The following is a 26644-nucleotide window of genomic DNA, read 5'->3' as shown; positions in this document are numbered from 1 at the left end:
CTATTTGTTCTGTTTTATGTTTTCATCCAAACCATGTTTATTTGCACAATTTTAATACAAATTATCATTTAATTGCAGACCAAACCTAAGAAGATTAAACGTATACGAAGGCACTTATATCAAAGCAACTGCCACCAATGCATAAACTATGCATTTGGTTTGTTTTAAACTGCTCCAATAAATACGTTAAATTCCAATGAAGTCAACTGGTAAACTGTTGCTGTATACCAGGATATTGTTATTTTGGTTAATTGAAAATTTTTCAGCACAAAGGCAATGTATCTCTAAACTGGAGTGAAAACATTGTACTTCCACCCTGTCAATTAAATTAAAAAAAATACAGTACATGCAATTAGACATCTCTAAGTATATTTAAATCTGCCTTTCCACAATAGTACAAGTATATAATGAGTAGGTGTTCTTGTAGCATCTCTTTTTAAGAAGAGGAAGGATGAAAAGCAATATGGTATAAATTATTTTAAAACAAAACTAAACTAAAACCCTACTGGTTATATAAATTACAGTGTGACATCTGGAATTTATCAAATTGCATATTCAGATAAGGAAAAGATTTGTTATTGAGATTTACCTGGGAGATAAAAACTGTATATTACCCCAATACATATGTGGACATATAACACTACTGTCTCAAAGCATCTAAATTTGTCATCAGCATTTTTGTATATTTTTGTAAAATATATTTTAAATATGTATGCAAAGCATTTATTTCAGTCATGTTCTGGCTTAGCATTATACCAGTAACACTTAACAAGATACATGCTACCTGCCTTATGTGCACCATGATTTTCCCCAAGGTGCATAGTATAAATGCTTAGGAGAATGAAAGGGAAATCTTTCTTAACGTCCAGTATAGATGCTTGTCTTTATTCATTGTTGGCACCTTGTCAAGCAGTCGGCACATAGGACTCTGACCATTCAAGGACTGATTCACTGACTCATCACTTGACAATTCTAATTGTTCATTTCTTTTCGTGCCATGGACACACTTCAACCTCACAAAAGAAGAATGAAGTCTTGTCCATTCTTAGACCAGTTGTAGAACCCATGCCTAACGGCAGTGAAATATCATGAATATCTACCTTCATAGCTTGGGGAAAATATAACTCTTCATTTTGTAGTATAGTGAAGATGAGCAATTATATTAATGTTTGAAGACTCAAATATGTAATCTAAAGTTATATATTGGACTTTATAATATAACATCCAGGAGTCCTAGACCCTCTGTTTTGTGAAAAGAAATAATAGTTTTGACGTTCTGAGTTATGTTATCTAAAGTCATATTTTTGTCTTTAAAATGTAATGAATAGAGCATTTACCCACTTAGACATGTGTTCTGCAACCAAGCTCAAACTTGAAATCAAGTCCTTGATCTCAGCTTGACTGGCTGTTCCACAAAATAGAACCTTCCTGACAAGGGAATCTGACTACAGGTTTGAGCTTGACTCGAAATGATACAAAGACAAAGAAACATTCACTTCTTTCCTGACTCGATGTACAAATTTTACAGACTTGATGAAAATTTTATTTTCTTTAGACTTATTTGCGGTAAGCCATATAACCAGGTCAGGTTAAGAATTAGATTTTATAAATCTAGTCAGCTGAATTGGATGTTTTATTTTTGGGGAGGGGAGATGTATATATATGATCAAACCAATTGGAAATAGTTTTAATTATCAGACTTGGGAATCTATTAAGTACCATTTGGCCACTTTCATTTGCTATTTCATACCTTGTCTAACCAGAGTGGCTTTTGATTTTTGTAGATTTTTAAAGCGAGCTTAATATTTAGTTGATGCAGTTGAAATTAATAGAATTCCATGGCATTTTGGTTTTTATTCCAGAACCATAGCCTCAATTTACCAAGTTACCCGAGTTTTGCACCGTCCTACATTGAGGAGTAAGAATTTATTCAATGTAAAATAGTAAGGACACTGCATATTAATTGTGCATGAATTAGAGCTGTTAGCAGCTTCCTGCAGATGAGTAACTTGCTCAGAAAGTAGGGGACTGCTTACTAGACTTCTTGAGGTCTCTTCTAAGTCTAATTTTCTATGAAAGCTTTCCCTTGGTTACTTCTTCAATTAAAAGTATGAAATGGCAATTTATGAACATTATACAAAAACAGCCTAAAGTAGATGTTTAGATTCTAAAATTTAAACTTTTTCCCCTTTATATTAATCTCCTTTATCAATATAGTTCTGTATTGTCAATTTTATATGGGCAAAATATAGCAAAATGATCTGAAATATAAAGCATCGGGTATATATATTCAAGTAGCTACAAAATTAATGCTTTCTCTTAAATAATCATTAAAAAGTAACCCAGAGATTCTCTGGACTTTTTAGTTAAATACTTTCTGTTGTTAATTACTAATTATCTGTCAGGTAAACCATCAGAATAAGTTTCATTATAATCTGATATGGGAGTTTCTGCTTTAAAAAAATCATAATTTATTTTAGCAGTGTAAGTTAACCTACAGCATTACTGTTTTGGAATAGACAGAAATAAAGTGTACTTGCTGCTTTGATCCCTGATTTGATAAACTTAGGTAGTACAAGTTTTCTGCCTCAAAGACTTTTCTAATAGGTACCTAGTTAGTTTGGGCCACAAATAATATTTGACTAAAATACTCAGTTTGAATGTAACCATGTGCTGTTCTATCCATAGCCCCAGAAGTGAACAGGCACATAATTTTAAAGTATATATAGGAAGGCACACTTATAAGATATACTTAAGAGGAAATAACCATTTTGAGCAAAATAAATAATAATGACATGCTCTTCCTAATATGTGTTGGAAAACTTAGAGAAAGCAGTTTAGCAGTTTGGTTAGTTTATCAAAAGTTAAGTCATGCCATTGTAATTTGAAGGGTCTTTGCTTAATAAATTGTAGGGCTAGTAGCATAAAAATTAAAATATGATTAATTTTAAGGATATACAAATTATATATAGGTTATACTTAACAAGTCTTTTCAGAAAATTTAGGACCAGGCAAAAGAAACTTTTCAACTTCATAAACTAAAGTCTAATTTATGATACTTTTTGTCGAGTCTAATTTATCGTGATTGAAGCACAAAAGAGAAATTAAATTTTCCCGATGTCGTGATATTTTCATATTTCCAGACTCAGATATATTCTCCTCCTTCAAATTATAATTCCATGGTCTTTTTGGCGAACTACAATAATTTGTTTTTGTAAACTGTGTATAAAATACCAGGTTTGTTAGAGGAATAAGTAAACAAGCTTCACCTAGGAATGATCCAAAAAATAAAAGGAAGTAAAAGATCAAATTTATTTAGAATATTTTGCTTTTCATTTAATCTTTGTGTTCCTTAAGGATTAAAGGGTCTTTAGGCTGCAAAGATTAATATTTGAAAGTTTGTGTCCTTATTTATACCTTAAAACTGAGATTAGTTGCTCCTTCAATAGCAGAATATAAAAGTATAAGGCAAATGAGCAATGAAATTTTCCTTTACAATTACTAGATAGATAATTACAATGACACCAATATTCATAGATTAAACTAAAATTGTTTCACTACTTTCACAGGAATTAAATCCACCTTCTTTTGGTCATTGTCAATATATAAGAGGCAGCTGACATGGTAAACTGGCTTCGCTATAATTGGAGACTTTGTCATCTGGAGTCAATTTTCACTGGTGGTCCATCTCATTAAATAATATTTATTGAGTATCTTTTTTGAAGCCCAAGGCCACTGTAATCGAGATCTATCACGATAGGTCATATTTGACCTATAACAACTTCTTGTGAACATTTGATAAAGCACTCTAAATGCATAACAGAGAAATACCCTCTGATAATGAAGCTTTTTAAACCCAATAGCTCTTAACCTTTCTTTGGCTACAAATAAAAAAAATATGCGCTCACATGTAATTGTTTTAGAAGTGAACGTGACTATTCCATTAAAGACAATGATTAATTGTTGGATACCAATGACCATGACTGCATTTGCCTTCTCTAAAAGAAACTTGACGGTTGTCATTCACTTTGAGTTGGTTGTCAGCATTTATCAGTCTAGATGGCATGGAGAAGTTGTACCTATAAAAGCCATAGGAAGGATGGAAAGAACAACCAATTGCTTCCTGAGCAATGGGATATGGTGATAAAATATTTCCAGGTGCCTGTAATCCATACAACATTTGATTGGCAGAATTAGGTGCTTGTAGACACTGCCCACTGAAGTCTGCAGAAGAATCACTTTTTGAATTGGTGACCCCCAGGGAAGATAACATGGGAACTTCCATCATGAGTGGGGCTAAACACTGAGAACTGTTGCTGCTTGCTAGCCTTTCAGGAGCAGGCAAGACAAGATGCTGCTGTCGCCAAAAATTAGTTGGGCAAATCTTGTAGCAAAGGGGCAGGTTGATATCCTGCAGGTACACCTCCGGACAGGGCATTCCAAGGGAGCTTGTAGGTAAGTGAAACGTAGGTGGGGAGCAAGGTGGAGAAAGCAAGGAGTTCAAAGGAGAGGGAGCCCCTCCACTAGAGGTCACTGGAGATGAGCCACTGCTTCCACCTGTGAATGACAATTCAGTAAACAATGAACTTGGTGTTCCTACTGAATCAGAATCATGTCCATAGCTATCCCTGTTTCATTTTTAGGTTAGCTTTCCTTGCAAGTTCACAGTTCTTTTAACTTCTTTGGTAAAGAGCATGCTCATTTTTCTGACTAAAGTTGAATATGGTATCTCTACTACCATCACTATTACTTTTAGCACCGCTGTTGTTTTCATGTGTTACGCATTCACTATGTACAAGAACTGTGCTAGACACTTGAACAACATTTATCTAATGAATAAAGAAGAAGTCCAATTACATATGACCCAGAACCAAGTATATCTTACAAATAAAAATTATTTTTTTAAATTTTTTAAGCTTAAAAAAATTACTAAATTAAATGCTTGATTAAATTGAAGAAATTGGTTGCTTGGGATTATACAGAAAACTTCAGTCTGATAAAAAAATCAGTGCACATGAAAGTAATGTTTATAAATTAAAATAACATTTAAATGCATTAGATTTTTTCCTTGCATGAAAAGTACGGATGGGGAGACTTCAGCGGTGCACTATATCAAGAGTTAAAGAAAATTTTGCAGGTTAAAAAATATCAAGATGAAAATGAAAGTGTTTGTATCAATGTAGTCAGGGGATCTTTTATGGTGGCCCGGCATTTACTAGAGTTAGAGATAATTATAAGGTCCAGGAAAATCTGTACACTACACCTTATTTTTGTAAGTGTTTGAATTTAGAAAATTCGTTATTGAGTGAACTTGGTCAATTTTTTGTGGGATCTTTTTGGTATTGCTATTGTTTTTCTTAACTATTTTGTGTATATAGACGTATGCATAGACATAACCTAATTCTTTATCAACAGGATGGCAAATATCTTTTATAACTAAGCATTCAAAAGTTATTTTAAAAAACTGATACCCTTTTTTTGCAATTTAAGAACATTCTGGGCATCTTAAATAATTAAGAAAACTGTGTATTTTAAATTATCAATTAATGATCATCTTTAGCTTTTTTTCTTTTTTAGTACACTTAGTGTTGGTTTGGATATTTTAAAAGCATGCTGCCTAGATGCTATTAGTTAAAGTGATACTATAAAATAAGTGTTCCTATTTTTCTATGGAACTCTCTAAACCAAATTAATACAGTCAATCCAGTGAAACATTTCACCAAAATATTAGACTTGATCTCTTTACATTTTGATTGGTAGTTATATCTTATAAAACTCAATCTACTTATAATGTTGATGATTTTCTCCATAACTCTAACCTTGCGTTAATGTTCAAAGACAAACAACTTTAATGGAGTAAAGATAAAAGGGGTAAAATAATTCCATGTTGCTTGCAAATAAAGATTCTTCTATTCATTGTTAGATATCAGAGTAAAAGAAGATATATGTTCTTCCACCACAAAGCCTGCGTTGTCTAATTATTCTTATCATTTATTCATGTAATGCCCTACCTGAGAACAAATACCTTGCAAATATTTTAAATGCTTATGGCAATTAATCTAATTGTGCTGGCTTAGTATTGTTTTCAACATTTATTTTCCCTACTCACAACACAAGGAAAATTAGAGCTAAGTGATGGCAAAATTTAATGGAAGTCATTTTAACATGTTCTGAAAGTTTCTCCTAAAACATAAAATATTTATTTCAATACCTAACATATTTCCAAACAAGGCCACAAATGCATCACGGGCAGATCCTAAAGAGTATGATATAGTGAGATGCTGAAGAATCCAGATGAGATCTGGAGATTTCAGGATGCATGATAACTCAAGAAGATAGAAGTCAGTAAACCCACCATTACCATGGCTCTGCTCTTTTCCTTCATGCCAGTTCTCCTTCCTTTTTGCCTCTTACCTCCTCATCAAGATAAATATACACCCACTTGCCTGTAAACACACATTTTCTGGCATGTAATTCTTCCCTTGTGTAGTATTTGGTACAGAGGTTCTGACTGTTATTATTTCATTTACTTTTAAAAATAAAAGTTAATAAAACTTTTCTTACTTTGTGTGTCTGCACCAAAAGTTTTAAAATCCAGAGTGAGAGAAGGCCTCCATGGGTAGGTCTCTAAAAGCCCATCCAAAACACCCCTGAAAAAGAGATTCAACCTCCAGAATGCATTTCCTGAAAATAATGATTTATGTAAACTTTTGAGTTATTTTGTTATAGCCTTTAGGGGTGAATATCTGAAATATTTTTATTTTACAGGTAGACTTCTGAATAAAATTCCCAATAATTATTTCCTGAATAAACCCCCTGGAATCTAGAATAAACAATTTCAGAGAGGGAGAAAGCAAGATTTTGGAGACAAAACAGCTAAGTTCCTTTCCTACTACCTACTAGTTACAAAACATAGGTCCCCTGAGTCTCTAAGCCACAGTTTACTAATCTGTAATACTTGCGAAAAGAGCTATATAAACATTAGATGTGACTGTTATGTTGTTTACCTGTTTCTTCCAGGATCCCTAAATCCTTTAGCAAAAGGATTCCTGTCTATTTTCAGTTTGGTAATCTATGGATTCAAAAGAGAGAGCAAGATAAAGTCAGTGTCCTCACTAATAACACCATCTCCCTTGTTTTTAATGGTTACAACCACGACAAAAACACTTTTCAACATGTAATATGGCATGTTAAATAAATGTAAGCATATTGGTAAGTCAAATTTGGAATGGTTATGTCCTTTCTCTCCTGGCACTCTTTGTTGTGCTTTCCTTTCTAACACAAGATCCACACAATTCATGATCAAACTTGCTTGATGACAACGCAATAGCACTATGACTCTTTTTAATTGTGAAAAATTCTATCCGTATAGTACAGTTTGCCTCTATCCCAAAAGTCCCTCTGGGGCCATCCTTGCTTGCCTGGGACCTAGTTGGCTTTACCTGCTGGTTTTGGTAAGCGGTCACAGTGGTGAACTCAGTTTCTTTAAAAGTGAACGTTTTAACCCCTTCAGCGGGCAGGGACTGAATCCGGGACAGGTCAATCCTGCTGTCCTGTTCCATCACGTGCACACGGGGCTTATACTTGTGCATGGATTGCAGAATGATCTGGAGAAGAAATCATCAAATGCTGCCTAGAAATTGGCTTCCCCTCCTCCGCACCCCCAACCTGCCCACACACAAAAGTAAGGCTAAACCAGAAAGGCTAGACTAGCCATACACAAGGACTTTTCTGTGCCATTTGGTCCCAGACAGAGGCCCTAAAGGCTACGGGGTTTCCAGAGCAGGGCAGCACAGCGGCACCAAGCAGCAGTGATTCCATTTTCAGATGGGACTTTTCTTGCTTCCAACCGTGGGTGACCATGTGATATCCCCAGGTATCACTGGAATGAGTGCCTGCCATTAATTCCCTAGGCTTGCAGTAAATGATGGGCAACCCTCTGACATCTCCCCACCTCCTAATCCTGGGAGCCTCCCTTTCTCCTTTTGTGGCTGGCACATGGCCTGGCAGGGCAAAGGCAGGCCGGGGCATTTGGGAAGATGGCTTAAGATCCTGGTGACCTGAAAAGGCCTTCCATGGCGGCAGGTTGTGGAGGAGATTTCCACCACACCATGCTACACAGAAAGTGCCCCGTCTAGGAGAAAGCAATCAGAGCCACCAGTGATTGCCCAGGAGGCTGAGATGTCAGAGAGCTCTGTGAAATGTTCCCTTACACTCTCCCAGACCAAACATCCTGGCTTAAACAAGCCTCATTTGATCCTCAAATTCCCTTCTCTCACCGTCCCCATCCCCTAGCACTCTCAGATGCAAAACAAAGGCCATAGGAGCTACTTTGGTCACAGGCCCAGAACTTGAACAGTTCCTATAGACCACATTAGGCAACTGGGAGAAAAAGCCTCCTTGGCCTCTCCAGGGCCACCCAAGGGCTGAGGCCTTGGCATCTCCCTCCCCTCCTCAGGGCAAAGGACTGCACACACTTACATGACCTTTGTCGTCCATCTCGTTGTTGGTGAGTTTCACGCGATCGAAGCTGATGATCTGCCGCATCCAGGTCTCTCCTGAGCAGGGTGAGTCCGGGTGAATATAGAACCTAGGAGTGATGCAGGAATGGTCCGTATTCCCGGCTACCATCCACTGTGAGCTGTGGTACACGTACCTGAAAAGGCGCAGAGTGTGGCTTTAGGTACAGAGGGCCACAGCCAGGAGCGTGGGAGGAAGATTGCTAGGCTCTGATGCTAAGAGCCTTGGCCAAGGTTTGCCCGCTAATCCCAAAGGCAACTAGTAGAAGATCCAACTTCATTTCCAAAGAGTGTTCAAAGTCAGAAAGCAAACTGAAAATAAGCATATTTCATTAAAATGCAATGAAGTCCCAGAGTAAGTATAATGTTATGAGATTTCAGAGTCTGGTTTGTATTTCCTCACAGAAACCACAACAAAATTTGATCTAACCTGTTCTATGGGGCAGAGTCGCTGGAAAAATCCTTAAGCCTCGGGCCAGAAGCATCAGGGAAGAAGCAGAGGGGTGAGGAGAGTGTCTGTCCAGCCCACTGCCAGCAGTCATCCTAGAAGCCTTTTCCCCAACAAAGCTTTGCATCAGAATACCCCCAGGAACTCTGCCCCAGGTGGTCTCGGGACTGATTTTCCTATTGTTTCTAATCTCAATCGCTCAGTTGGGCACCGCATTCCCAAGCCAGCTCAAATGCAGAAGCAAACTGCTTGTTCTGCTATTTCCAGTCTGGGGCCCCAGCAGGCTATTGAGCTGAGCCTTCTCCTTGCCCCTCAAACGCAGCACTGGACGCGATGGGGGCTGTCTCCTAGAAAGACTAGTTACCTACTTCAGTGGAAAGTTTGCAGCCCGGGTGCAGGCACCTCTCGCAAAACTCCCATTGCCCCTGAGCCAAAGCCTGGCAGATTTACACTTCCGGGCTGCTGACACAGACTGGACTCTTCGTTTCAGATCAATTCTGCACTTTTAGCCTGCTCTAGGTAGAGAGCTTATATCAAGAGGAAAGCTTACTTGTACTCTTTGGGACCTGGCCACTGCTTCAGGAGAGAGGCTAAGGAAAGAAGAAAAGATGGACCTAGGAGAGAGAACTGCTAGCTTTGCCTTGGATGGCAAATCAGGGCATCCCTCCAGGAACCTGCTGCCAAAGCAGCACAGCTCAAAGCCCAGTATGGACCCGAGAAGTCCAGGCATTTCTCCCCAAATTCCTTCAAACAGCTCCCGTCCCAGCTGCCTGAGCCCACACCCTCTGCAGTTTGTTTGCGCAGCCAAGGCCAGAGCAGCAGGAAGCTGAAAGGTTTGGGGTACATTGATTAGCATCGCATTCCAGGAGTGAGAGGAAAGAGGAGTAAGCCTGCTCCTCTCTCAGTCTGAACCTCAATTTGAGTGAGAAAATTCAACTCCCAAAGCCCATGGGAGAGAATCCCACCCCTCATGGTAGAGTTTTCAAAATAGCGCTCTCAGGTTCCATAGATCAGAATCCCCATTCCCAGCCTGGCCTGGGGCACTCTCCTCTGGACTTGGTTACCTATAACGTTTGGAATCCACTGGCACCACATCGATGGCCACGAAGTACTGCTTTCCTGGGTCCAGTCCTTTCACCTTGACCCTAAGAGAGGGGAACATCCGCCTGTGGGAGAGAAAATGGCATAGCAACTGACCTGGGCTCTTTTAGACACATTTGGAGTGGGGCAGAGGTGGGGGCAAATGAAAAGTGAAGGAATTCACAATACTCTTCCCATTCTAGGACAGGTTCAGAGAACGATATTTGCTACATGAAGAAAGACTGTTGGTTGTAGGCTTGACTGAACAAGTTCAGGATTTTTGAGTGAAGCAGAATATCCTTACCACAAGTGTCCACCTCACTTCCCACCACCATCATAATAAAAAGCTATAGGAAGAAAAAATCTGTGCCCCTTCCCCGAATTTTCAGAGGTACTTTCTGTGAGAGATTTGGGAAAGACCGAAATTAGGAAGATTCACACACACAAATTACCAAGCTGCCATGAAGAAGCTGCCCCACAGTAAAAGTTAGGAGTGGGAAAAGCCCACCTCAAACTGGCTTGGGCTAAGGGACAGTAGATTGAGGCCTGCTAGATGGGCTATTGCCCACTGATAATTGTGAGATTTTAACAGAGAGGCTTGTCCACTGTTTAAGATGTGGGAGTGGCATCTGGCACCTGCCTTGAGAGGTCTAATTTCTGTCACATACTCCACAGGCAGGAGCTGGGAGAATGAGCTCTTGGAGTCTCGTTATACAGGAAAGAAAGGCTAAGCCACTAACATGGGCCAGGCATGTCCTAGTATGGTAGATTGAGAGGCAGTGACTTTCTAATACCTGTCGGGAGTGGAGGTGTGGGGGGTAGGGGTACTAAAGCATAACACTAGAGAGCGGCTGCCCTTGGACAGCTTGGGGAGAGCCGAACCTGCCGGCCTTGGTAATGATCATCTCAGTCCCAATGTCATGGAATCTCTTCCACAGCTCGGATCCTTGAAGCTCCACTTGGATAGCATCTTTCTCTTCCAGGCATTCGCCGCTACTGCGATCGCCGCTGCCGCCTCCACAGGATAAGAAAGCAGTTGCAGAGGGCTCTGTCTTGGGTCGTTTTTCTGCTGGGCAGAAAGACATCGAGATTTTGACTGAGCTTCACAGCTCGCGCGCCCCCTTTTCGTTGACTCCTGTCTGGGAGCAGACCGGCTTTGTCTCTTCCCCAATAATCTTGGCGGCGGATCCTTAAGTTTCCTACAACACCCACTGTGGCTCCCTGATGGAGAGAAAGGGGCCCACGTCCCGTCCAGTGAAAGGCACAGCCTTTCTTCAAATTTGCCCATCCTCACTCTCTAGGAGGCTTTCGGTCCCCCAAGCTGAATCCCCTCGGAATCCCGGTGCGTGTCCTGTTTCCTACCCGGAGAAACAGCCACTCTCTGGCTCTCACGGCTTGGGGAGATTGGAGAGTCCCACTTCTCCACAAACATGTAGGGTCCCTCCCCTTCACCGCAAGTGAACCACAAACTAGGGCTGAACTTGGAGGCTCTGAAACTTCCCCTACAGTCAGGTGGCTGAGATGTTCTTGCGGCCCCAAAGGCTGCCATCAGGCTGGGCCGGGACATCCTAGGGTAGGGCTAGCCGCCCTTCCGCAGCGTCGCGGGCAAGACTGAGACTTGCAGATCCAACAAGCGCAGGTACCGGGCTCAGAGCTTTGGGGCTGCGGTAGAGGCACTTACCCGGCTGCTCGCATGTCTTCCCTTCGGCGCCGCTCCTTCTCTCCTCCTCCTCTCCGCCCTCTTTCTCCAGCAGCTCAAGCTGCGCCTCCTCTCTTGGGTCTTGCAGTTTTCTTTTGCTGGGTCTCCCCACCAAAGCTTCCACGGAGAAGGCATTCGCCCGAGAGCTCAGAGCCATTCCTGGAGGGGGCGAAGGGAATGCGCACTGCAAAGTTTCAACCTGAGATGGGTTAGGGAGGGAGAGGTAAAGAGGGCGCAGAAGACAGGCAAAGGAGAAAAAGCGGAAAAGTCCCCAAAACAGAAAAATAATTTCTGGATGTATATTCAAAGAAAAGAATTGTGTATAATTTTTATATATACGTATATTTTTTTCTTTGAATAGACAGAATGAAAGGAGAAGATCAAACTGGAGCCAAAGTCCTGTGGAGTCTAGTCGTCCTTTCCTTTGCAGTCTCCTTCCTCCCAGCGGACATGTGCAGACCATCAGTCCTCAAATCCCTGATTCCAGGACTTGGCAGAGCGCAGAGATTGGCAAGCGCGGGCCTTTTAGGGAGCAGACCTGCCGCCAATGGCGACTCAGGCCGCTAGGATTGGGAGATACTGTTGCATCGGACTGAGTGAATACCCGCCGGTCACAGCCTCCACTGTTTGTTTTGGAAACTGTCGGAAGCATTAAAAAAACACTATGAGTGACACTTCAGAGTCGGACGGGGGTAGGGGTGGAGGGGGTTGAGAGTTGCCTGTAAAGGGGCTCAGGATAATAGGGAGGAGGGATATGCAAAGTTACTATTATACATTAAATTGTGAAACTCAGAGATATGCGAAATAATTGCCGACGAGGAGCCACTTTTCCAACAAAACTGCAAATATTATTTAACCAGATCCAGAGAAGTGTATCAAGGTCTTTTGCTCTCCAGTGAGCACACTGGGGAAAAGTAGAGGACCAGTTTGTTCTATAGTCCTGGTCTCAAAATGGGTGGGCTATTTGTTAGTTTTTCTTCTCTATCCAGTTGGGGAGGCAAGGGCCAGGACAAGCGGGAGCCTCCCAGATGCACACTGTCAATGATCCTTGGGCTTTCAAGCCCTGTCTCTACTGGAGCCCAGCATTCCCACACACAGCCGCTTCTTACTCACATGACTTAATCAGCAAACACAGCCTAAGGACTCCAGGGCCACCAGCGGAGCACCAACCAGAACTTTGCTCCCAAGGATGTGGCATCTCAAAATGCTGAGCTCCGATAATTGATTCCAGTGTCTCCTGGAATAGCTTCCTGGGCTGGGTTTTACTTTTCCTTAAAATAGATAAAGCCATCTTCTTTGTGTCAGGAAAAGACTTTCCTACCACTTCCAAAGAGCATGTTTATGCATGCATATGTGAGATGTTTGTCTGTGTGCAAGAGATTTGGTCATCCGCTTTTCATCAGAAATAAGAAATCAGGCACTTCTGCACTCTTTGGCAGACTGCATCCTAACTAATGACATTAGCACCTTTTCAGAAAGGTTCACCTATTCTCCTCTGAGATATTTGTTCAAAGGACATTTAAAGTCAATCCAACTCTGCTAAAAATAGTATGGAACTTGAATGAACTGATAGTATCTCAGTACTGGAGTTTGACAGTAAAAAACCTTTTGTGGCCTTTTAGTTCCAGCTTCTTAGGTACAAGTGTGCCAGTGATAATGCTGGTGGTGGTGGAGTGTGTGGGTGTGTCCAGCTGGTCCACAGAAAGGAGATCTTTAGGCAATCCTGTATGACTTTAAGCATCTGATGATCTCGGGTAGTATGGCAAAGGGTTAATTACAGCCTGAATGCTGCTGAGGGGTTTGATTCAATAACCAATTTTCCCCTGCTCACCATGCAGGGCTGGGAAAGACACTATTGCTACTCTAGAGAGGCAGAGTGAAGCTCACAGTGCAAGGCCAGTATACAAGACACTTGGGCTGGAAAAGAGCCAGGTCTGGATGTGATCTTGGCCACATCTCCACTGGCATTTGTTTCTTTCTGCAGCCATTAAAGGGGTGAGGGAGGATATGAATGCATTCAGCCAGCCATTCTTACTCAGAAGATATATTTTTTGTCCACTGTATGTTCTTAACTAAAAGACACAGCTCAGAAACAGAAAAGTCAAGAGTTCGTTTGTTAAATTTAGAGTGTTAATCACAATGTAGCACTTGCATTAGTGTCTCCTAATACGGATATATTCTTGTTTTTGAACCCTGGCTCATTTTATTGCTGAAAAGCAGGAAATTGCCTTGTGTAGCAAAGGAAGGCTTTGTATGTGTTCACACTGCTATCAAATGATGAAGGCCTTCCTATGAAAATAATTCTAACATTACTCTTGGGCTCACTGTATTTCTCACTCTCAGTGAAGTATGTCAAAGGCATGCAACTATTCTTACCATTTTTTTCTACTCAATTCATAACTTATGGCTGGCAGATTTTTTTAAAAATTTGGATCTAGGAGCTTGGCCCCCAGAATTGTGAGGACAATTTTGTCCTTGGCTAATTTGTGGCAGAGTAGATGAATAAAAGAAAAATAAACAATAAAAGAATAAGCTCAGATGTGAGCCTATTCTATAGTGACCTGAATAATTGCCAGAATAGGCATTGCAAGCCCACTTTTCAGCTGTCTTTGACTGCCTAGCACAGTGTAAGCAACCAATAATTGTAAATGTATCTTGCTTCTTTTAATGCTCAAATACTCCGCTATTGAAACAATGAGCTTGGGTCAGACTTAGTCCTTTCTTATGTTACCTCTCTTGTGCTCCATTGGCATTTGCACAGTCGTATATTAACTTAAGGCTCAATCAAGATTGCTAGAAATAATAATTCTTCATGGCTTGAGTTTCTAATTGTGAATTTTAATGTTAGGCCATTCTAACTTGGGTTTTATGACTTATACATTTCCTTTACTTTCCCACCCTCAATCTTCCCTTTCTTTGTCTTTTCTTTCATGCCTTTTTCTCTTATGAGTATAAGAGTCAGAATTATTTCCAAATATGCTTTATGCATCAGCCCTACAAAACGTGGGCTGGAATTTGAGAAATGGCCACAGGTACCAATTTGATAGTTTTAAATAAATAATTCTGACATGTAGCAAAATACCACCAGCACAGATCACTTGAACAGAGATATACTAAGTTTGTTCCATCAATGAATTCTTGGAAAAAATACTGTTTAAGAAGAATCATTTTGTCTCTCTAAAACCAGGTAAAAACCCGTTTTACACCCTTCTCTCCCACACTCTCACAAAATGACTCTGCATGCAATCAACAGTCAAAAACCTGACCTCAGATCAGTAGGCCACCCTCCTCTGGCTCTGTCTAATCTAGGCAGCCATGAGCCCATCAGAAGCCGATCCTGTCACTAAGTAGGAAATCTTCCTCAGCGTCATAGACTGGGCACACCAAATCTTATGTCTATTTAATTTCTATTTACTTCCCCTTGGCATTTCCAACGTATTTTCCCCTCCTTACTTTGGCACCCTACCACATCATGCCCAGAGCATGTCAATAAAGTTTTAAAAGCTTTCTTCCCTGTTTTCATAATGATTTGTTTTTGATGAGGGCTTTTCAAGACCTGACATCCACAGAAGTAATAGTGGAAAATATTTGGTGGTAGGCTGAGGGATTTTCCCTAGATCCATCAAAACATCAAATCTAGGCAAACATCCACTCTGCCTGTACTTAAAGTCATTCTATGTCTCCTTTCCTTTTTTATTGTGAGGAAGATTGGCCCTGAACTAACATTTGTTGCCAATCTTCCTCTCTTTGCTTGAGGAAGATTGTTGCTGAGCTAACATCTGTGCCAATCTTCTTCAATTTTATGTGGGATACTGCCACAGCATGGCTTGACGAGCCATGCTAGGTCCATGCCGGGGATCCAGGTCTGTGAAACCCAGGGCGCTGAAGGGGAGCATGCAAACTTAACCACTATGCCACCAGTGGGCCCACATTCTATACTTACTTTCACCTACTATCTTCCTATATTAACATTATTAGACAAAAAGCTGTTCCTGCATGAAGTGAATGTTTCTAGAGTTAGGACACCCTGATCAATTCTTCCAAGGGGTAAAAGGGCATTCTTTAATAATTAAGCAATAAAGATACACAAGGCAAGATGCAAAAGAGGAACTATTGAAAACAACAAGGACCTCACTATCTGAATTCATCATGTTTTAATTACTGAGGGAGTAAGAGAGCATGAAGGAAGAACAAAGTCAATGGTTATGCGTGTTGGTAAATGAATGCCAGCCTTTAATACACTGGGTCCATGGGACCATGATGTACACCCTGGAGGCAACTCATTTAGGTCACCGCTCAGTTAGGGGACTAACTAAATCATCTCAGTGAAGCCATTTAAATAATTCCCCTCCTCAAACTTTGGATTTTGTACCCCTAGCCTAAAACTTGACTCACCTGACTGCACCACAGCAGGTTGATAGAAGGTTAGAACACACATTTATTTTATATTTTATGATTGTGAATCCAGAGTCATTTAATTTGTATATATGTGTATTTCTCATAGAAAGTGATTATTGAATTTTTTCAGGGCAATGATGCCAGTGACTGCTTGGAAAATAATTAGATTAGGAGGTCCAGTGTGCTAGCATTTTAATAAATGCTAAAGCACTTGATATCACTCTTCACAATTGATTTCCAGTCTTAGATTGTGGTCCTGGTCTGATTTATTTTGTTACAAAGAGACAAATTTTGAAAACTCCATCCTAAACTGAAACCTAGTCATTACTTTCCATTTTGGCAAACTTAAAACTTTGCAGTTATTTCTTACTGACACACACATGCATCCTCTTGTCTTTCTCCTTGTCTAAGGACTAATTAGAATGTCTCTTGATGTTTTAATAAGCTTTTGTGGCTGGAGAAAAATTTCACAATGGGCATTTGTTTGTGTGTATGTGTTCTAGTGTGTGCTGTGAAAATGACCACAGGTTTATATTTTTAAGTAAAATTATCTGAACACATGCACAGACAGAGTGCTATGAAGCATTTTCCTCAAGAGTGACTTCTTTTTTTAACAGAAGTTAAAAAACAGAAATTCTACCTTCTATTCCCCAACATTTCATTTTGGCATTGAAAAGACTTAAAAGTCAGTTTTGAATGTTTTTTTTAGGTGACAGTTGTTTATCCAGGATGGATTCACTGTGCATTTTTCCTCTAGATAATATATTGATAAACTGGAGCCATGATAGAATGTAGATGAGGATTTTGGTTTGAAAAAGATCTCAGTGTACTTCATCAAGTTCTCAAGAAAAACAAGCCAGTCTAAGTCAAGCTGATATGAAGGCATCTACTGATAGAAAACTCAATGGGTCTCTGCTCCCACTCACTCTCTCAGTTTCAGTGTCTTTCTTTCTTTGTGTCTCTTTGTTGTGTTACTTGAATTTCTCTGTGTGTGTTTCTGTCTCTCTGCTTCTATGTCTCTTAATTTATGTCTTTCTTTACCATTCTTTCTTCTTTCCCTCTTTTTCTCTCTTTCTTCTGCTTAGTCCTCTTTTTCCCTCCCCGTGTCTCTCTCTATTTCTTATATTTTCCCTGCTTCCAATAATCCAAGAAGGCCTCCATGGGGAGGCGGGAGTTTTACCATACCACCCTACAGCAAGCTCCGTGGCATCCCTTTCAATGTCAGGTGTTTTCTGCTGTATCCTTCTCTAGCTTGAAGGCAGGTGCGTGTGGTGTGTGTATGAGTGTGTGTGTAGGATTACAATGCAGTGTCTTAACTAAAGCTCTTGTGAGAAAAACAAGGAATAAGTAAAGGAAGAAGGTGTCTTTTGGCACACCCTACTGCTCCCTCCCCTCTCCCTTGGGAGTGGTCACTGCCAGATGTTTTGGAGCCTCAGGCTTCCTCCTGAGGATGAGGGGGGCTGAAGTCAAGTGAGTGAAAGGGGAGCTCCGAAAAAGCCTTCTGGCTCAGTGATCTGGAACTCCTTGGAGAAGAGCCTGGGGAGAAAGCGTCACTGCTTAGAGCCCTCCGGCCACCTCTCAGTGCTAGACACTTGCCACTCAGCTCAGTATGCTTTTCTCAGATCTGGCCTCACTGCAGGCCACAGACCTCACCTTCCAGGGAGGCATGTAGGCTTCTTACTTTTACTCCCTGCCCAATGCACAGTTTCCTGGGCCTGGGGGCTTTCTGGCAGTGACCCTGCCCAAGAGAAGGACTATTATTGGTTCCTTCAGGTATCATTGCATATGCTCAAAAGACAGGCCAAGTCTAGCCTTCATTCACTTTATGGATCATTAACATTCCACTTTGGGTCACCTGAGAAGTAGATGTTTCAGGATCCCTGTCACAAAGCCCCAGTTGAAGAAGATGAAACCTATAGTTATGACTTTAGCTGGCCCTCCCTAACTTTATGGATTTGTCTAGTCATAGTTAACAAGAGAGGCAGATACAGAGAAGAATATTTTCACCTGAGATCCTAAAGAAAACCCACAGCCTGACCAGTAAGGCAAGGGCTTTTACCCTGGAGGCAAGAAATGTTTGGTGGCTGTGTTAAGAGGCCAGGCTCGCCTCTGATCTGAAAGCTGAGTCTCAGGCTGGGTTCATCTGCTCCGTTAGATGCCAGAACCAACTCTCCAAAGTCCAGAGGAGAGTCCCCTGGAGCGAGTGAACACGAGAACAAGATGTTCTGGTGGCCAGTGGCTAGAGCAGCACTTGCTGCTTCCTGAGTGAGACTGTGCCGCACCTTCTCCCTCCCAGAAGACATGCCTCAACTCAAGGCCAGCCATTAAGGCACAAGGACAGCTGTGATTTCAGCCTTCAGGAACTCAAGGCTTAGGGCTCCTGGCCTCCTCCTCCAGCTTCCTTGGGCAGCTTGCCCAGCTTTGCTCTGCTCTAAGCTTCAGGCAAACGTTTCTTGAGAAAAATGCCTCGGAACCAGAAGTAAACTGACCTTACTAGTTAAACAGGCCCATCTTCATCCTGAGCACTTGTAGTTGGAAAACACTTTTCAAACTCCAGTCAACAGCAGCTCAGGAGCCCCACCTGTGGGTCCCAGCTCTGGCCATCTGCTCTGATTTCTGGTCGCCCAAGAAGCAACCCATTCAGTCTCAGCCATTCCATGCAGGGGGCAGGCCACTAGGTGCCTCGGGCATTGTGAGACTCTCAGGAGCCATGGTTCCTCCTGGGATCCCCACGCGCCATGTATCCAAACCCTACACCTCCCAGAGGAAAGAGTCAATAGAAATATTTTTTTTAATCCATAGGGAATCCTAGAAATGCATTGGCTGATTGATTTTCACAATGCAAAATAGAACATGTCTGATTTTTACTTGATTTATTTCTCCAGGGCAGCTCAGAGAGAAATGAAAAGGGCTAAGACTCTAAACAAGAAGACTTTACTAGCAGTAAGTGACCTACTGAGACTTGAAATCAATGCTTGTTTTATCCTGGAGTGGAGTGGCTCCCTGAGAAGATAGATTTCAGATCAGTGCGGTTTAAATGAATGTCCAAATGATGGAGCATTTTTTTTTTCAGCTGCAGGGAGGGCCAAATCTTCCAAAGAATGAGGGAAACCCCAGACACCTGGCTTTTGGCTACCCTGCCAGGACATCATTTGTCACCTGGAAGAAACAGGGACCTGGGGAATGAAACCCCTGAACCAGGTAAAGTCTATGCAGATCTTGCGTGAGAAACCAACACGTTGTTTACCAAAACTGGACATGAAATTATGAGGGTGAAATACATGAAGGGTCTATAGATGCATTCCTGAGTTCCTGAGGTTTTAACTCACAGTCAACCATGCATTAACCTAGGTTTATCTTGACAATTTCCTATGCAAGTTATAATTGTCTAAAGAGGACTACACTGTTTCTAAAGTAATTTTCCTGGGGAATATTTTCCCTTCTCTCAAGGAAAAAAAGAGGAATTTTATTTTTCGCTTATGGCTTTCCCTTTTACTTTATTTCTATTTTCAAGTCTGAAAACATCATTGTAGTGAGCAGGTTCCAGCGATTTTTTAGGAGAACTCAGAAGTAGAATTTTCCAACAGTCCATTCCACATCCCTAAAAGAAGAATTTTGAAACACGGACAAATCTGTTTCTGCATTTTGAAACACAGACAAATCCGTTTCTGGTCCTCGTTTCATGTCAGGAAATGTGTTTCCTGTTGTAATTGGGGCTATTCACTTTTGGTGATATTTAAAACGAGCCCAACTGTGTGGAGTTGATGTTTAGTTAACCATGAAGGAAATGGCTCTTGATCAGGCAGGCAATTACCAACCAAATCTGATCACTTCCCAAGCAAAACAAAGGAATTTGTAACTATTTTTCTTCTGCAGTAATGAACACGGCAGGCAATTATTAATGAATGAAAGAGATTTTTCCTTGTTGGTGAGCGGCAGCGAGACTGGGACTCACATCACAAAACATCTTTCCCGGGCTCAGGCCAGCTGTACCCCTTTATGTCTCTGCTCTTGTGTGTGCTGGGTGGGGGCTGAGTGCAAGTGCAGGCAAGATCTCAAAGTGGCAAGGTCGCCACCCGCTGGAGCAGAAGAGTCTCCTGGCTACCCCGTCAGCAATCGCACCCAGGGAAGTGAAGAAACCTGCCTCCCACTCCCTCCCTCCGCTGTCCTCTTTGAGCCCCACCGTGCTCGGTTTAAGGCCCGGGACAGCCAGCTGATACTACACTTCTAGCCTTTGGGATGAGGGCTTCTGAGAGACATTGCAGAGTCAGGTAGTGAGCCAGGGGGCAAGTGTTTGCCAGAAACTCGCATCAGCGTGCCTACCGAGGGACAGAGGGACAAAGCGCTACCTGTACCCTGCCTGCGTAGACGCCGCAGTGACAGTCAGTTGGGGACAAATTTTGACATTCCAAAAAAACTCTCATCTTTTCTCACGACTTCAGCAGGTGCACTCAAACTCCCAGTGGCTTCTACCAAACCAGATTTTGGGAATAGAAGAGAACAAGGGCTTGGCTTTCCACAGTTCAGGAGATCTTGACAGTGTTCTGGGGAGACAATGGGTACAGGCGAGGGGTCTCTAACAGTAACCACTGCCATTTTTTTTGAAACTTGAGTTGTGTTAACTCTTTATATACATTATCTTAATCCTTAGGGCAACAACACAAAATGAGGTCGGTAATTTCATTACCCCATTATCCAGATAAAGTAATCGAGGACTAGAAAAATTACATTAAAGGTAAAGACAGCTGCCGATCTCCAGCGCTGCAGTGAGTTTCCAAGACCACTGCTCAGAGACCAGAAAGTAACGAATTTCTAAACCTTCTGCTACCATCACAAAGCCCTCTCCCGCCCCAGATCCCCGCGGTGATTCGCTGTGAGAGGCCTCGTAGGGCCTGGGGGGAAAACCCAGTTGTCGCCTCTCAAGGAGAGCAGGCATTCTATTTGGCATGATCTTCTGGCATCTGTCCTCTGGTGCTGACTTCGGAGCAAACCTGCGGGTCCGGGCAATTTGCAGAGCTGGCGCCTTCCAAGATCGGCCGGGAGCCTCCCTTTCTTCCAGCCAAGTTTATAGCTCCCTGAGTGCCAAAATGCACTCTGAAGTTTGGGGAAAGGCTGCTGCCACTCGTCAGGACCTCAGAAAGCTCCTCCCTGTAATAGTAAAGCTCTGTCTCAGACAGACAGACCTCCTCACAAACAATACTTTAGAAAGTCAAAGCACAAAAGTCACTTTCTGCTGTGCTCCTCTGAGTTTCTACTAACCAGTAATATCAGCCCACCTATGGTTCAGCTTCCTACCATCTTCCTAGACCAGCGTGACTTTTAAATGATCATGATCTATGGGGCCATTGATTTATTAAGAATTTGACTGTGAGAAGCCAAGAACTTTTGAGAAATAGTTCCGTTTGCTAGAATGTATCGAAATGCTACTTGCATTTTTAAATTGGGAAGTTTAGGCAGCCTTATATTGACCATTCTCTGAAGAGGATGACATTGGACATGATAAATGGAAAATTATGGGCTAGATTTTCAGACAACATTCTCTCTTTCACTTAGCGTCATCACCTGTGTACAGATTAGCCACTACATCTATTGTCAAAAACACAAGTGACCAATTTGAGGTGCAATTAGCACATCAGCACCTAGAAGGCCCAATGAAATGACTTTGAAAATTAGGTTGCAAACAATTTTTGTTCTATTTCATTTGCATATGCATGTTAGCCTTTTAAACATCCTTATTTTAAACTGGTCTTTAGACATCTGTAAAACTCCTTTGAAACTGGAAATGATTATAAGACTTTTTTCACTGTAGTAAATCTTAGTCAACCACCACTTTGGGGAAACACATCATACTTTCCCATTCAGCACTCTGAATGACACCAAATGTTGAAATGATTTGATATTGAAAAGATGCATGCTAATATATAAGATTTTATGGTTCATGAAGTACATAATACTTTTAAAGTGAAGTTTTTAAAACTTTAAATATTACAATTTCTTTTCAACACTTTTATTTCTCAATACCTGAAAAGAATCTATTGTGTCAGTTAAAATATTGAATGCTTTAATAAAATTTAGGCTTTATCCTTTGCACAATCTTAATACACATGCCCTGGAGTCAAATTTTCAATAAAAATTGTTAATATAATGATGTAGGTGGATGTTTCAGATTGGTGGACTTATTTTTAATATTTAAAAGCAATGTTTATTTGATAAAAATCACTGATTGAAAAATTACTCTCTCTTGCTTAGGGTCATCCCAACAACTGAAGCAGAGTGAACAGCAGATCTAATTGACTGAGGAGAGCTTGGTCACAAGGACCATAACCACAAAATGACCTTACTGAAAGAGCAAAAATAAAGTAGACCTTGTTATTTGAATGAAGAAACTTTTATTGCAACCAGTGGAGGGATTGTAGGAGTTCTAAAATTCAGAACAGCCATTCTTCAAAGGTCTTATATAATGCATTTAGTGATCTCTGATGAAAGTATAAAGGCCTTTCTTAGATAGCAGAAGGTATTTGATGATATTGTCAAGTATATGTTACTAATTAATATTTCTGTCCACTTTTTCAGTTTCTGATCTTCCCCTAATTCTTAGTTTCTTGTTATTTGGTGAGCTTTTTTCTTCAATTCATTGTTATTACTTTCTTGGTTTTACTTTTATAATTGTGTTCAGCATGAAAATAAACCAAATGGAGAACTTTTATATTATACAATCCCAATCCCATTTTTTAGTTACATTTTGTAAATTAATGAGGTTCCTTCTCCCCAAAGGCATAACTGAAACACATGTAGCAAATATAGATGTCATTATAGTGGCGTGCAATTACAAAATTAATGAGAAGAACTACGTGGTCATCTATATTTCATTCATGAATTGTTTCTTTCTCTTTTTATTGATAGGTTTTTTTCAATTCTGATAGAACCCAGCTGAGACACTTTTATCTCTAATCAGATGACATTATTTTAAAGCACGTCAAATAATGTTTTATTTTTTTATTACAAAACATTTAGAAAGTTGGACAAAGATCAACCAAATCATTTTAATTTTCTATGGTGAAAAATGAAAAGAACAAAAAAGGAAGGCAATTGAGAATATAATCAGGAACATTTATGAAGTGGATAAGTGGATTTAGCTTTATATGGCATATTGGACAACATTTTCTGTTGAATTGGGGGAAAGTTTATCTGTTGTAGATTGGCTCAGATCATGATTGCATTTTGTAATCTTACTGAGTCCCTAGAAATTAGTTTTATGCTATGTAATACACTCTGGTCAGTAAGAAAAAGAAATAAAATCCAAACTTAAATTTATTTGAAACTTATCTATATACCTTTAAAGGAACCATCTGATTTTCATATTTGTGAGTATAAAAATTTTAATTATGTATTAAGTTTTCAAGAACTCAAGGGTTAATACTACAGTGTAACGAAACTCAGATGACAAGTGATTGAATTTTTCTGTGGTTCTACTAACTGTTTCATTCCTGCAATAACGAAAAACTGGTGTCTAGCTTTCAGGTAATGGTTCAGCTTTGACAAAGCACCTGTGCTTAATTTGGTAACTGATATTGTTATTTATTATGTTTTCATCTGATTATCTTAAAAGCTATGGCTTTATACAGCGCTATAGTTATGAATTTGATACTAACATATTTCCTATTATAAAATTTACTGTCATTAACCCACTCTATGCTTGAATAATTATCTGGAAGGTAGATCACAAAACATATGAGCATTTGACAAGATACTCACAAATTTTTCCCCCCGCTGCATCACCATAGTTTTATGCTTAATTATAGAAAAGAAAAATGGTTTTCCTTAGAAAGTTTTCCAATGGGTAGAGCATGGCATTGACATTAAAGCATAGTAGTCAAGAGATCTGTATTGAGTCAGACAGACCTAAGTTAGAATTTCAAATCTACCACTTAATTACCTGAAAACTTTTGAACAAATTCCTCAGCTTTTCAGAGCCTCAATTTTCTCATCTACTTAATATAGACAAGAGTAATTACTGTTTCATAGAGTTCCTATAAGAATGAGATAATAATAATGCATGACTGGTACCTAGCTAACCTTACCGAACACTCATTAACAATAAACACAACAACAGTGCTCATTGACTTACATCCAATAGTTTGAAGAAAATTCCTGAGGTGAGACTATTTTAAATGATTAATTCTTTTTCAAATTCATGTTTGAAGTGTTTTGTAGCTATTAGCTATAGTTCACTCCCAACCTGATTTAAAATAAAAATGAAATACTTTAATTTAGTCCACACTTTGACTAGAAATTAAAGCTAACATAGAACAGTACAATTTAAAAACCCTGAATCATGCACTTTGCTTTCCTTTCTCAGAGATATTTAAAAATATTTTATTTTGAATTGTAGATTTACATACAGTTGAAAGAAATAATACAGAGATATCCTGTGTACCCTTCACCCAGTTTCCTCCAATGATAACATCTTGCAAAATTGTAGTATAATATAGCAACCAGGATTTTGACATTGTTATGATCCATTAATTTTGTTCAGCTTTCCCCAGTTTTACATACGTTCATTTGTGTGTGTGCCCATGTATATATTTACTTCTATGCAATTTTATCATATGTGTGGGGCTGTTTGATCACCACCATAGTCAAGATATAGACCAGTTCAATCACCACAGATTCCTCTTGCTGCCTTTTTATAACTACACTCAACTGCCTCCAGCCCCCACGCTCATAAATGGGATATACAATATGTAAGTTTTTCGAATTGACTTTTTTCATTTAGCAAAATTCCTTGGGGATTCATCCAAGTTGTTACTCATATCAATAGTGTGTTCCTTTTTTATTGTGGTACCCCCGTGATATGCATGTACAAAATTTATTTAACCACTCACCTATTGAAAGACATTTGATTGTTTCCAGTTCTTGGTGATTAAAAATAAAACTGTTATGAACATTTGAGTACACGTTTTTAAAAACTGCTCCTTTCTTCCATCACCATCCCATTGCTTTTATGTCCTATACTTGCCCATCCTCTTGGATTGTTAAAGATTCAACTTCAGTTTGGTCAATGCTTAACTGATCATTTATCACATTCAAATTAATAGGAACCATGGCAGAAGGATCGGATTCTTTTGATAATTTCTGGTTAATCTGATCAATGTGATGAAAAAGGATTAGTCTGGTTTCTAGTTGTAAATAAATAGAAATTTTTTAGCTTTTTGTGGTAAGTAATATTCGACCCTTAGCAATCTTTTCTGAAACTGCTGAGAGGAAGAGATCTAGAAAATACATTTAAGAAGAAGGAAAATCATGTTTCAAGGGAACATATGGTAAAAGAGTATTTTACACAAGTTTTTGCACTCATATATCATTAGTAAAACTTAAAAAGATTGAATTGTATTACTTTGGACATTAAAAACATATCTAATTAGGTGGGTATTTTGATAATTGGTATTTTATTTTCATTCAGAATTCTCAAAAGAAATTTGGAATACATAATGGCAATTTCAAAAGCTTTATCAATTTAAAAACTTCACAGACACAATTATTTTTAAGAATTTGGATAGCATAGAAGGATGAAACTTTTTTCTTTGCTGAGGAAGACTCACCCTGAGCTAACATCCATGTCAATCTTCCCCTACTTTTTAGTACGTGGGCCACCAGCACAGCAACCACTAACAGAGCGGTGTAGGTCTGCACCCAGGAACCGAACCCAGGCTTCCAAAGCAGAATGTGCTGGACATCACCACTAGGCAATCGGGGCTGGCCCAAACTTTTTTGCCTAGATCACCATCCTTTCTATCAGAGTCAACTACTTCCACTGCTTTTCATTTTTCTTTGAAAGAAAATCCCAGAAACATATTGTTTTCTCACTATACTTTGGCATTGTGCTGAAGTCTGGGCTCTTTCACCTTTGGTTTCTCTTTGCATGTTTTCCATATCACATAATCAGATATTGGATAGTTTTGCTTTGTTTTTCATCTTAGTGAATGACTATGTTACATGCATGGGTTGGCAATAGTTATTTACTTAACTCTCTAATATTTATATAGCGAATCTTCATGTAGCCAGATCAACAAAGCACTATGACTATGGGCCATCAACTGGGGCTTGGAAATATTTTTTAACAGTAGAATTTTAAAAAATCATGAAAAGCATTTATTATAACAAAATGTTATTAAATTAGTCACTTCACTTCTTGCTCCATATTTTTAGAACACACCACAGTTTATTTAGCCTCTGAAGTGTGTAGATAAATCGAATTCCCTGAAGTTTGACAGCTTGAGTGCTTCTCATTTACTGTCATAAACACTGAGGTCCTGCATTTTGTCAGCTTTATACAATCATAGAGGAATTAGCCCAGTTTCAGTTGTCAAAATCCTCTCTCCTCTCACAGTAATGTAGCCTGCTGTGCTCCAGCTGCCTACCTAGATACCTAATTCCACTTTGAGAAAGATAACTTTTGTTTTGGTACAAAGTATATCCAGTGCACTCTGGATAAAGGTA

At 40.0% G+C, this 26644-nt stretch overlaps 1 protein-coding gene and 1 long non-coding RNA gene across 3 annotated transcripts; one reads left to right on the top strand and one right to left on the bottom strand.

The window, feature by feature from the left end:
- Positions 1–3: 3 nt before the first annotated feature.
- Positions 4–13205, bottom strand: TBX22 (T-box transcription factor 22). Of its 2 annotated transcripts, none has more exons than XM_014852390.3 (8): positions 11729–13205; positions 10930–11116; positions 10032–10133; positions 8482–8656; positions 7443–7607; positions 7008–7072; positions 6565–6650; positions 4–4557 (listed from the first exon to the last, which is right to left on the bottom strand). In XM_014852390.3, the coding sequence occupies exons 1-8, from the start codon at positions 12207–12209 to the stop codon at positions 3944–3946; spliced, it is 1875 nt and encodes a 624-aa protein (XP_014707876.2). In that variant the 5' UTR covers positions 12210–13205; the 3' UTR covers positions 4–3943. The 2 variants fall into 2 exon arrangements, with proteins under 2 accessions (XP_014707876.2, XP_070358805.1); XM_070502704.1 differs by having other exon boundaries at positions 10930–11113.
- On the top strand, positions 11495–25074 carry LOC139042736 (uncharacterized). The gene is made up of 3 exons (XR_011499802.1): positions 11495–11686; positions 19218–19345; positions 22394–25074. It is a non-coding gene; the product is annotated as an uncharacterized lncRNA (long non-coding RNA).
- Positions 25075–26644: the final 1570 nt, after the last annotated feature.

The sequence above is a fragment of the Equus asinus genome, chromosome X (assembly GCF_041296235.1).
Source record: "Equus asinus isolate D_3611 breed Donkey chromosome X, EquAss-T2T_v2, whole genome shotgun sequence".
NCBI classification, from domain to species: Eukaryota; Metazoa; Chordata; class Mammalia; order Perissodactyla; family Equidae; genus Equus; species Equus asinus.
The sequence above is the reverse complement of the archived record's forward strand: the minus strand, read 5'-3'. Positions and strand labels throughout refer to the sequence as shown.

Excerpts from the sequence above, each read along its gene's own strand:
- TBX22 (XM_014852390.3), bottom strand. The coding sequence starts at position 12,209 with ATGGTCTGCACATGTCCGCTGGGAGGAAGGAGACTGCAAAGGAAAGGA. Across the intron at positions 8,657-10,031 it reads GTGGATTCCAAACGTTATAG|GTACGTGTACCACAGCTCAC; the intron begins GTAACCAAGTCC and ends GCGCCTTTTCAG. Across the intron at positions 7,608-8,481 it reads AGATGGACGACAAAGGTCAT|ATCATTCTGCAATCCATGCA; the intron begins GTAAGTGTGTGC and ends TTTCTTCTCCAG.